Raw genomic sequence first — 11,720 nt, forward strand, 5'->3', positions numbered from 1 at the left:
CCGACCGACCCGTCCAGATTCCGCCCCCATTGCCCTTGGCCACCACTGGACCGGAGCCGCCAACCCAATCGCCGCCGCCGCCGCCAATCCACCAACCCTGCAAGCACATTCAGCAGCAATAGCGGCGGTGGCCACGTGCAGCCACCAGAACACAGTTGTTCACACTTGGTCAGTGTTCTACAAGTACTCGGCCGTTAATGAATGACACCAATCCAGGAATGTCTGCACGTCTGGGTTTCTGACTGCAATAAAATGTGATGTGATGGATCATGAATTTTCTTCTGTCAAACCTATGACAGAGGTCTAGAAATTCATGAACCAAAAGGTTGCTGCCACAAGTAATTGGCAGTTAGCATCACGTATCATGCTCGATCGCTGTGCAAGATCAGTTCATGAACTGAAAGCTTGGTTTGGTGGTGAAAATAAGTTGGATTGCAAATGTTACAAGCAAAAGCAGAATTGCTGTCAGTGCGTGATGTTACGAGGAAAATCAATATCCGCGAAAGAGTACCAACTTTACGGTGAGTACCAAATTGCTACATTAACTCAAATCAGGCTTACATTTGCAACATCGATCTTGTATTGCCCTACACTCACTTCAAGGGAGACATTACATTTGACGGGTAACATGATCAGGAGCCCAACATGTCCAAAATTTTATGGTGTGAGTTTCCCTTGCAATGTGAGAGGACAAACAACCATCTTGTACTCTGTAGCTACTTCCTTGGCTTTTTGCTCCTGTGCGTATTTTCAGGAGTTGAAGCATCCAATTTGCGTTTCTTGGCTAGTTGCTTTTCCTTCCTTGCAGCCACAGCAGGTCGCTTACCTTTGCAAGCACTAGATCCAGTTTCATTAGTTTTATTACTCTGCTTCTCATCGTTGCTGGGACGCTGGTTCACTTTTGCCTTCTTCACAACACCAGATTTGCTTGATCTCAGGCCTTGGTAAGACAAAGCTGAAGCCTTTCGTTTGGCTTTGTCACTGCCTTCATGAGATTTCCTGCCTGGTGTCGAAACTTCCTTAAGTTTTGGCCCACGCTTCATTTTCGCAGCATCCATTGTCTTCTTTGGAGTTGCATCAACTGACTTTGCATGGGAGAGCCTCAAAATGCGATCTCTAATTTTGATATCCCGTTTTCTGGCAACTGAGTTTGCAGCTTCCTACATAAAATATATTAGAGCACTCAAGACTCTTACAAGAGAGCAATATTTGGAGAATTCATCAAAAGTTTTTTTTTTTTTCAAAACATCTCACGGAATGATTTCAAAAGTCATCCTAAAATGCTAGGCACCTTAAAAAGTAGAAACGGTTATGGAATTTAATGCATGCGGTAATAGTAGGTAAAAAATAAACAGTAAGTGATAAATAAATATTGCAGGTAGCTAGCTGATAATTCAATAAATATATCAGCACAACCTTTTTTTGGACAATAACTTACAAATTTACCATGGTAACAAAAATCAAGTCAACTTTTAAGTAGTTACAGTAAGAGAAGTTTGATACGTGAATTGTCCCTGAACTGATAAGTGAAGAAGCACCCAATACTGCAAGCTGCAGCATGGATGATACAAGAAAACATAGTTTGTATAAAAGCCGGAAATGAAGTCATCAACTGGCTTAAATAAGCTCCCTGCTATAATTGATATTTTTGTGGTTATATAAATATAGTTCAGCAAGAAAGCCGTCCTGTAATGCTTTTCTTCTCAAGCACTAGCATTAATTTTAAGATGGGATCATAAGAGTGGGGGTGGGGGGATTTGTTGATGATACTCACCTTCTATAAATGATTTGCAAAATTAGACAGGGTATAACAAATCCAGCTATCTAATTCTTTTACACTATGGACTAGCTGGATGATCGAATGGGACACATTTCGCCAAACACAAGAGGAAAGATAAGAATTATACCCTTGTTTTGAACAAAACATAGGCGATACCCTTCCCTAGGCTTGAGTTTGGATCTCTAATGACACGTATGGCTTCAACATTGCCTTCTGATCCACTGGAACCACAGAATAGCTGGTAGAGCTCTTCATCCTAATATGGCAGAAAGAAACAAAGTTAATCTTCATCTCGGTTACAGAAGAACGTGAATAAGATGGTGCTTTGTATTCTTCCATTTATTAGAAACTGCAGGGCACAGTACAAGATTGAATGCAAGGTGACACCTTTACATCAAATGGAAGGTTACCAACAAATACTGTCCGCTTTCTGTCATAAAGAGGCCCTTCTCCTCTAAGTTTTTTGCGAGGGGGACATGCCATATCAACCCGGATGTGATTCCCACCGAACTGAAAGGTTAAAAGATTCAGAAAGAAAATTGTCTTATCCATCAAAATACATAAATTTTAAAAATTTCCAGGTACAAACTAATCATGTTTTCAGCTATGCAACAGCCAACGTACCAGTGCCATATTATGAGACAAAGCAGTGCGTGCAGACTGCTCATCTTTGAAGACAATGTAGGCATGTACACTGCAAAGGATATAAGCAAATATGAATTGGGGCAGCAACAAATAATACTGACATTTAGATAAGCTTGACGAAAGGATATTAAATTTCATGTTCTTTTAATGACTGTTTGCTGCATATATTGGATTATAAACTCGGGCAAATACTCAACAATAGCGTATTGCAGAACTAACTAGATTAAGAACACGACGAATATGAAAGACAGTGGCCATGACACAACAGATGCAATGGTGAAACATGGCTAAGCTAAATTGGAAGTTAGGAAGCCCATTCCAAACATTAGCATGGAGTAAATTCCTGCACCTCTACCTAAGCAATTGGCAAAACAAACAAAATACTTATGATTCGTAGGTAAGCAAGCACTCACTTGTCGGCCGATTCATTGACCTTCCCTTTTATGACGGCATCTTTCCTCGAAAGCTTGGACTGCAGTTAGCATTGAAACAAAGGTGAAACCTTTACAACTCGAATCAAAAAACGAAGAAGGAAGGCACTCACGTCGGCCAGTGGCACGGAACGGATCCTGACGGACTCGACCTCGCCGAAGGCCGCGAACTCCTTGGTGAGCGCCTTGCGTTTGGTCCGCAGCGGCAGGTTCCCCACGAAGAGCGTCCTGAGGAGCTTGCTCTCGTCGTCGAACGCATCGTCCTCCTCCTCCCCTGCCCCTGCTGCCGCGGCGGCTGCATCGTCGGGCGCCTTCCTCTTCTCCCCAACGGCCGGCGGCTGCTCACCGGCGGCGCGGTGCCTCCGCCGCTCGTGGACAGCCTCGACCTCGTCCCGCTTCCGCTTGCGCCGCGGCCCCTCCTCCTCGCGCTTCTTCTTCGAGGATGGCTCGGCCGCGCCGGCGTCGGGGCAGGGGGCTGGCGGATGAGGCGCGGGGGCAGGGGGCTCCTCGGTAGAGGGCTTCCGGCGGAACGGGTTGTCGGCAGAGAAGAGGGAGCGGATGGCGTCGCTTGCGGCAGCAGCCGCTGGGGCTGGGTCCTTGTGCTTCTTCGCCATCTGCCTCGGCAGCGGCGGCGGGTCAGGGCGCTGGCTTTGTGAAGGGCAAAATTTTGTCCCCTTGCCTCGTCAGAATAGACGTGGGGTTGGGGACGGCGCAGCCATCCGTTGGAGCACGGACGGTTAGGATTAGTCTGGACATGGGCCACGGTGACTACCCCTCGTGGAGCGACAGGGGTTAGGGTTCTTGAGGGCTTCTTCTCCTTGCACGCCTTCTCGGCATCCGCCGCCGCCATTTGCCGACCGGAGCGCGGGAGAGGAGAGGATGGAGGGGACTAGCCGTGCGGATGGGCGGAACCCGAACCAGCTCCGGCCCTTCTCCTGCACTCGCAACCCGCTCCACCGCGCCCATGGCTCCGCCCGCTGGGCACAGGGCGACACCGTCGTGCTGGCCGCCGTGTACGGGCCCAAGCCGGGGACCAGGAAGGGGGAGAACCCCGAGAAGGCCTCCATCGAGGTCGTCTGGAAGCCCAAGACCGGCCAGATAGGTACCTGCCCCTCCTCTCTGATTTCCAGTTGGTGTTTGTTGCTGGCTTGCTTTTGCCGATCAAGAGGGTGCTTATTGCTTGCATTGTCGCTTGTCCCTTAGTATGTTTGTCACTGAAATGGCGAGTTGTTTGCAGGGAGGCAAGAGAAGGAATACGAGATGACGCTCAAAAGGACGTTGCAGAGCATCTGCTTGCTCACGGTTCATCCAAACACCACCACCTCGGTCGTGCTTCAGGTAACATTGCCATGCTTCTGTGCTATTCTTACATGCGATCCGTGTGTTCTATTGTCTCCAACTTCTGGGGTGCTGATGAAAATTTGTATCAAGGAAAAGTTTTGTATACCTAACTCAATTAATCAGGCTGGAAATGGCATGTACAAAGTGGCTGTCTGAATGCACCCCCACCGTCACTGTTTTGTGTGCTCATATGTGCATTAGAGTGAACTGCAGACTTATGTGCTTGGTAAAATGGTGAGGACAAGTGATAAACTAATAGCACTGGGAAAACATACAGATTCTTATTAGATTTTCAGTTGCATGGAGTTTTCAACAGAATCACAGCTTATTGAGATTGTGATGATATTTTGAAATAAACATGCCTGCAACCATTTTTGTTACAAGTTTGATTAATGTTTGAAGATTTCCTGACAGCCTTTTTGTAGTGCATCACAGCAGGCTACCTTATGTTGGTTTAGCCTTTCTTTATGCATCAAGCCACTAAATTTATTGCTTTACTTATCCCTGGTTATCCATGTGTTTTTGCAGGTCGTGAGCGATGACGGTTCTGTATCCTTTCACCTTGATATAGCAGTAATATATTGTGTCAACTTTACGTATATTGCATTTGTTAGCCTGCACCCACATTAGAGGCTTCAGATGTTGAGTTAATGCTATTGTTAGTTAAACTGCCTTTGGTATTTAAACTGATGTTTTAATTGACATTTCTATTTGTTTATGAATAATTCATGAGCTTATTGCTGATGTCAACTAGTTGTGCAGAGTTAGAGGAAGATGCTTCTTTGTCTATATCCTGCCTTGAAATGTTGATTGGTGATCATGTGCATTCTAAAATCGACAGAGGCTAAATATTCACTCTTCCTGATTCTGTGAACGATAGTCCGCTTCCTTGACATTTCTTAGCTTCTGCCATGTGCAGTTAATGCTTCCTGTGCTGCCCTTGCATTTGCTGGCATCCCTTTGAAACATCTTGCTGGTAAGTCGAGTAGTTTTTTTGTATTTTACCCTTCCAGGCTCTGTAGCTCACAAGCTTGTACTTGGTGCAGTTTCAATCGGCTGTGGGGTTATGGAGAACGGTGCGGTGATTTTAGACACAAGCAAGGCAGAAGAGCAGGTAGAAATTGTTCTTTTTCTGAACTGTACTGTAGGAGAAGCAAAATATCTGGTGGTTCCATTTCCTGTCCAGAAAGCATTTTTGCACTGCTGCTTAATCCTTGCGCTATGCAAATACTTCTGAACACCAATTATATGCTGTTCTCATTTTGAGTTCTTGGGCGACTTAAAAGGATTTGCCTAGTTCTAGGGAGTACAATTTCGGTTCCCCCAACAATGGGGTTTGATCCTTTTCTAAGCTCTCGGAACATACATTTTTAATCCCTCAACTCTAGATCAAAGCAAGCTTTTCCGGAAAATATATTTTTAGTCCCAGGTGGAACTAATAATCTGTGTTTGTTCACAACATGCAGCAATTGAAATCATTTACCCATTTGGTATTTCCCAATTCGCGCAAGTCTGTCAATTCGAATGAATCAAAACAGAAAGATGAGCATTTTGAGCGAGGATTGATAACCTGTTTCACCCATGGAGTGATGTCTGGTATGGTTTACTATCTTGTGCCTCGTATCTGTGTTTTTTTTAACATTGTTATCGGAGATGCATGATTTGTCATCCTGACTATTATTTTTATCCCTTTGTTTTTGTAATCAGAGGACGATTATTTCAACTGCTTAGAGAGAGGTCTTGCTGCATCCTCACGAATCTCAGATTTTATGAGGACGACTTTCCAGCAGGAGGCATCAGAAGATGTTTGAGTACCATCATTCGTAGCAATCCAGCAGTACAGTTTTGGTGGCTGCTCATGTAACAATGTGCCGGGCACTGTAACTACATTCTCACATTTCTTTTTTGATCTTTTTATGCGATCTGAAAACGAATGAGATCAGAAAATTGGGCGGACGACTTGATGATAAGGTCAGATGTTTCTGTGAGCAGTAAGCAGTGGATCTCCCGTTTTTGGGGGAAAGTTGGTGGCCCTTTTGGTGTGTTAATTCTTTCGATGGGGCGACCTTATATCCGTAGATAAGGTGGTTTAAGTTCCTATGACCAAGCCTTTGTGGCCTTTGTTAGCATATTCCCTTAACGTATTAAAGAGGGCCTCTCTTAATGTATTATTCCTGGCTCGGCTTCGATAATGCAATTCCAGGAGGAGTTCGTAGTTGGGCATCAAACCCTTTTAGACGTGGAGAACATGTGACATTGGGTCGGGGTTTGGTGAACCAACAAGCCACTTCAATTGAAGTATCGGGCCTCTTTTTCTTTCCATAGGTTACACCTTTGGAATACCCAAGACAGGGATTTCGCTCTATTCCCTCCAATCTTCACTTTACGCAACATGGATTTTCCGTTGTGGAATTAGACAAGAGTCGAAAACCCATACCATAGGACTCGTCTCTCGTATCTTATCTTTTGCTCAGTAGGTGTAGCTTAGAGTGGGGGTGTTGCGGGAGTAAAATAAGGAAAGTGGCCTAAGAGAGGAAGCCAAACAAACCAACGTGGGTCTTTTGAGCGCTGCTAGGCTAATATGCGTCAGAGAAAGAAAAGGATATAACTATTCAGTCTGGAACATTGATTCCCCATAACGAATAGGCTAACTCTATCTCTCAATTGGCTATCTTGTGCTCAAGAAGGTCCCCCATTCCTCGACAACACCTTAAAGTGCATTAGTTGTATAACTTTAGACTCAGGATATTCTCCACTCCATGGCATCTTTCGCTCATCCATTCAGCCCGCCAGCCCAGATGCGGTGACCTTTCGCATTATCATCTTTCGATGCTATGCCCCCCTCCTCCTCCAAGAAGAATTATGCTATGCCCCCTGTTGTAGTGTTGGTCTCACATTCATAATAGCATTCAGAGTCATGTGACTTCCAGAACCAGGAGAGTTCCCTTGCTCCTGCTACGTATGATTAGCCAACATTATGGTGGCAAAAGGATTAGGACATACCCCCATGCTAAGGGTCCCTGTGGTCCGGCCACATTAGGTTAGGGAGTTGGGCGATAATAGCTCCTCTGCAATCCAAGCACGCTGTCCTCCTAGGGGCACAACACTAAGTAATCCAAGCCAATCAACATTACTAACTAACAGTGGATAATCATCTTTATTAGAGGTGCTAAATACAATAATCAAAATGAAGGTTGTGTTAATGAGAAAGATCTCTATAAAAACCGCTAAAAAAAGATGGAGCATGTGATTCAGAGTTTTGATAACTTCTTTTGCTTTCATTTCCTCCGTCTGAAAAATTGTTGAGTTAATTCAAAAGTTATGTTAGGTCACATAAAGGTGCTTGATTTTGTAGCTAAATATGAAAAGGGTGGTTTTAACCGTCAAAGAGCTTGATCATGTCTGATCGTCTGTAGATCCAAGCTGCATATCATTAAGGAAAAAGTTCAAATTACTCATCTGAACTATTCCCAGTGTCCGGATAACTCCTGAACTTTCAAACCATTTATTTAACCTCTTGGTTTTTAAATACCAGATCACATAACCCATTGGAGTGGTTTGCAATATCGATTTTGATGACGTGGTTGCCATGTCACCTGTTTTTGCCACGTGGCTACCACGTCCTCTCTCTCTCTCTCTCTCTCTCTCTCTCTCTCTCTCTCTCTCTCTCTCTCGTTTTGGAACCGAGTTAGCTTAGGCATTGGCGGAGCTCGTCGTATATGGCCTAAGTCATCCGGCCTATGAGAGAGAGAGGACGATGGGAGGGAGAGAGGCGAGTGGGAGGGAGAGAAAGGCAGAGAGAGAGGTCAACCAGAGGGGGAGAGAGGCTGATAGGAGATGAGTGAGCGAGAAAAATATAACATGTGGGTCTGCTTGCCACATGTGCATTGCCATATCAGCAAAAATGACATCATAAGCTGCCAATCAGCGAAACTGCCGCCATGTAAATGAAACCACCAAGGAAAATCACTCCATGGATTATGGGATCTGGTATTTAAAGTTTGGGGGTTTAAATAAACGGTTTTAAAGTTTGGAGGGTTATTCGGATATTAGGAATAGTTCAGGAGAATACAAATATCCATGATAGTGCGGGCGCTTCCTCTTCGCATCATATGAAAATTGAAGTTTGTATCAAAAGCACATCAAAACTGAAGATTATATCCCACTACATTACTTAGGAACTCTAACATTATATAAAATACAAAATAATTACACATGCATAGCCATAATTCATTCTAGACATTTGAATCTATTTGTGGAAGACAAAAAATGTTCCCAATTCTATGAGTAGAGAAAACACCACTCTCTTTCCCCTTATCATTAAGCCTGCGCAAATGAAAAAAATGCATGGCTATGACATCAAAGATAAGCGAAGTATAGCCAACAACCACAAATCAATAAATAAGCAATAAAATACCTCATCTATGGTGTGAGGACATCTTTGTAGACGATGTATATAGTGCACGTCTCACTCTGCTTTGAGCACTTCTCGTTTTTCTTACCTTCATCCAGGGCAGCGAGGATCTTGATGTTCCTTCTGACAGTGACTCTAGACAGCGCGACATATAACTAGCCATGAGAGAATACTGGCTGGGGAAGATACACTCCTATGTTTGGGATGGTCTGTCCCTGTGCCTTGTTGATTGTCATGACGAAGCTAAGCCTAACAAAAAACTGCTTTCACTTGAACCGAAAAGGGAATATCTCATCATCAGAGGGACAAAAAGGGATATGAGGTAGGAAAATCCTCTTCCTAGCATGTTGCCCGAGCATGATCTACATCAATAGCATTTCACGATGCTTTTTAATAATTCTTCTTTCTGTTCAACCGGCATTTATGCATATCGATCCCTATCTCTTTGTCTTTTATGTTTTTTTGGTATCAGAGAGTTGAGGTTGCTGCACATTAGATGTCGTGTGTCCACCAACACTGATTGTGTTGATGCTATTAGTTAGGTCTCTGAATGGTGTGGATCCACCAGTTCCATCCAAAGAGACCATCTATAGGGAAGATGAACAACATTTGGTCAAGGAATTGATCAAATACTAACTTTAGGAAGAAAAAAAGGTAATTTTCTAGCTAAGATCTTAGACTTTTACAGTACAGTAGGATTGTCTTAATATTATGCCCAACAGGTATAGAATGTGTCAAATGATTAAAAAAAAACATACATCTTATAATGTTCTTACTTCTGAGTGACCAAGTAAATTCTCAGGTAACATAAACAACAACAGGAATGACCAAATGTCAATCTCCAGTTCACATTAAAAAAATTATGTTTAAGAATTAAAGATCATATACCATAAATACAATTAGAAAGGAAAGTAGATCAATTTCCAACATGTGACACAGTATAGAAAAAGGAAAGCAAAACTAGACATCAATGACATGGACACATGGTGCATTTTTTCCTTTGTCTATATACATATTCATCATATGATATTAGTAATTGTATCGGTGATATGGACACATGGTGCATTGTTTCCTCTATCTATATCTATATTCATCATATGATTTTAGTAATTACATCACCACCCTATAATAAGTCATTTACCCATATTCCTTTTTTATTGAACTTATCTAATCCAAAGGAAAGAATATAAACGCTGTGAGCCTCATACATAACTCAAGCAACAACTTGATTAAAGGGCAGAACTCTGATTTCAACAAAGTCAAGAACCTATTACGGTCAGAATTCCCATCATAAACTACAGCAACTAAATTGAATTCACATACACTGATCCATCCATGTAGTTTTCTATCACCTAGCAAAAGAAGAAATGCAGCACTTTGACATCTGTCATTGGAAAAAAAAATCTGCAACCAGCAGATCCATCATCCAAACCACAAATCAATAATTCATTCATGGTTCAAGCACCACTAGCAACTAATTTTCGATACACTGATCCATCCATGTAGTTTTCTATCACCTAGCAAAAGAAGAAATGCAGCACTTTGACATCTGTCATTGGAAAAAAATTGCAACCAGTAAATCCATCTTCCAAACCACATATCGATAATTCACATGGTTGAAGCACCACCAGCAACTAATTTTTGATACAACAATAACAACATTCCATCGATCCATCCATACATAGATGTGCCATTTTTTTCACTAACAAAGGGGAAAAAGGAGAGGATGAATATCTATGTGTAGGGGTCCTGGGTCAGGTCATCGGATTGAGCAGGGGAGCCAACGGTGGGTTCTTTACAAACAAAGTGAAGATATTTATTAGAATCAATTGTATGAGGCAATGATAACAACTAAATACAAGGGACAAACTCTTTAGATACTCAACACTTTACTAACCTAGTGTTGAGAAAGAGGCTATGGATTGTGTACGTTTACAACGTGCGTTAGGTGTTGATGTCTTAGCAAGCCCCAAGATTATTTCGGTGTTGAGTGATTTACCAAGCATGACAACCCTCCTGAAACCATGATCACCCATCTAAAAATATCGTAAGGAGGATAACGACTCTATAGGTAGAAAGATTACATGCAGAAAAGGTAGGAAAAGAATGCATGATGATTCAAATAAACTTTTGAAATACCTAGCAAACAAAATTGGTCCAGAATGTAGCTAGCATATTAGTAGGCATATCATATTCTACAAATATCAAGAAGTGAATAACCTACATAACATGAATTTTTTTTCCAATTAATTATCACAGTCATTGACAGAATTGCTACAAGATGTACATTGGTATTTGCAGAGCATCTATAAAAAGAACTGACATACAATGTGATGGCAACCATACTTTATTCATCTATTCACAAGTTGTCCCCTTACCTAAACATGTTTATGAATGAAACAATGCAAGTAAATGAATACAAATGCCTGATACCTCTGTATATTATAAGAAAATCGTACTACTACTCAACTTGATTATTGCAAAAACATATAAGAAAACAGAATAGGGGTGCACTTTACCTCTAATTGATGGATCCCCTCGTTGATGATGATGTCTTAGTGCAGTAGGATAACATGGACGATGATTGCAAATTGGGTGGATGAAGCACTCAACAGTGCTAGGGCTACGGGGCACCATGGATGGAAGCCACATATTGGGAGGATGTACAAGCCGTGGAAGCACCCTACAAGATGGACTGCCAGCGATGGGATGGTAGCAACAAAACTTAGCGATCGCCAGCACAAATCAGCAGCGAGCGGACACCCCTAAACAACAACCTCTGAGCAGAATGCCCAAATCAGAAAACGATAGGGGATATGCAAGGACAGTGGAATCGAGTAGGCCATGTAATCACCTTGCGGAATGGACGGATAGAGGTGGGTGGCTTATTGACCGCGTACTCGAACGTCCACCCCAACCCTAAATCCGGCACGAAGGAGGAGGACGGCCCCAGGCGAGAAGCAACCACACGAAGATCGCCAGGAGAGACGCGGAGGGAGGGTGCTGGTGCGCCGCCGTTCTAGGGTGTGTGAATCGCGGATGAGGAGGGAGGAGCGGAACATGGGGATTAGTTTGCAGAGGCGAAAGGTCAGCACGTAAAATCCGAGAA

At 43.0% G+C, this 11,720-nt stretch overlaps 2 protein-coding genes across 2 annotated transcripts; one reads left to right on the plus strand and one right to left on the minus strand.

Moving 5' to 3' along the window:
- Window positions 1-494: 494 nt before the first annotated feature.
- On the minus strand, window positions 495-3,620 carry LOC133914968 (uncharacterized). The gene is made up of 6 exons (XM_062357941.1): window positions 2,970-3,620; window positions 2,839-2,897; window positions 2,405-2,474; window positions 2,168-2,290; window positions 1,908-2,036; window positions 495-1,160 (listed from the first exon to the last, which is right to left on the minus strand). The coding sequence occupies exons 1-6, from the start codon at window positions 3,468-3,470 to the stop codon at window positions 717-719; spliced, it is 1,326 nt and encodes a 441-aa protein (XP_062213925.1). The 5' UTR covers window positions 3,471-3,620; the 3' UTR covers window positions 495-716.
- LOC133914969 (exosome complex exonuclease RRP46 homolog) lies at window positions 3,578-6,188 on the plus strand. Its single transcript, XM_062357942.1, has 7 exons — window positions 3,578-3,958; window positions 4,094-4,194; window positions 4,726-4,746; window positions 5,101-5,173; window positions 5,244-5,311; window positions 5,664-5,793; window positions 5,905-6,188. Exons 1-7 carry the CDS (start codon window positions 3,736-3,738, stop codon window positions 6,006-6,008), a joined length of 720 nt encoding a protein of 239 aa, XP_062213926.1. The 5' UTR covers window positions 3,578-3,735; the 3' UTR covers window positions 6,009-6,188.
- The last annotated feature ends 5,532 nt before the right edge of the window (window positions 6,189-11,720 follow it).

This window comes from Phragmites australis, chromosome 4 (assembly GCF_958298935.1).
Source record: "Phragmites australis chromosome 4, lpPhrAust1.1, whole genome shotgun sequence".
Lineage (NCBI taxonomy): Eukaryota > Viridiplantae > Streptophyta > Magnoliopsida > Poales > Poaceae > Phragmites > Phragmites australis.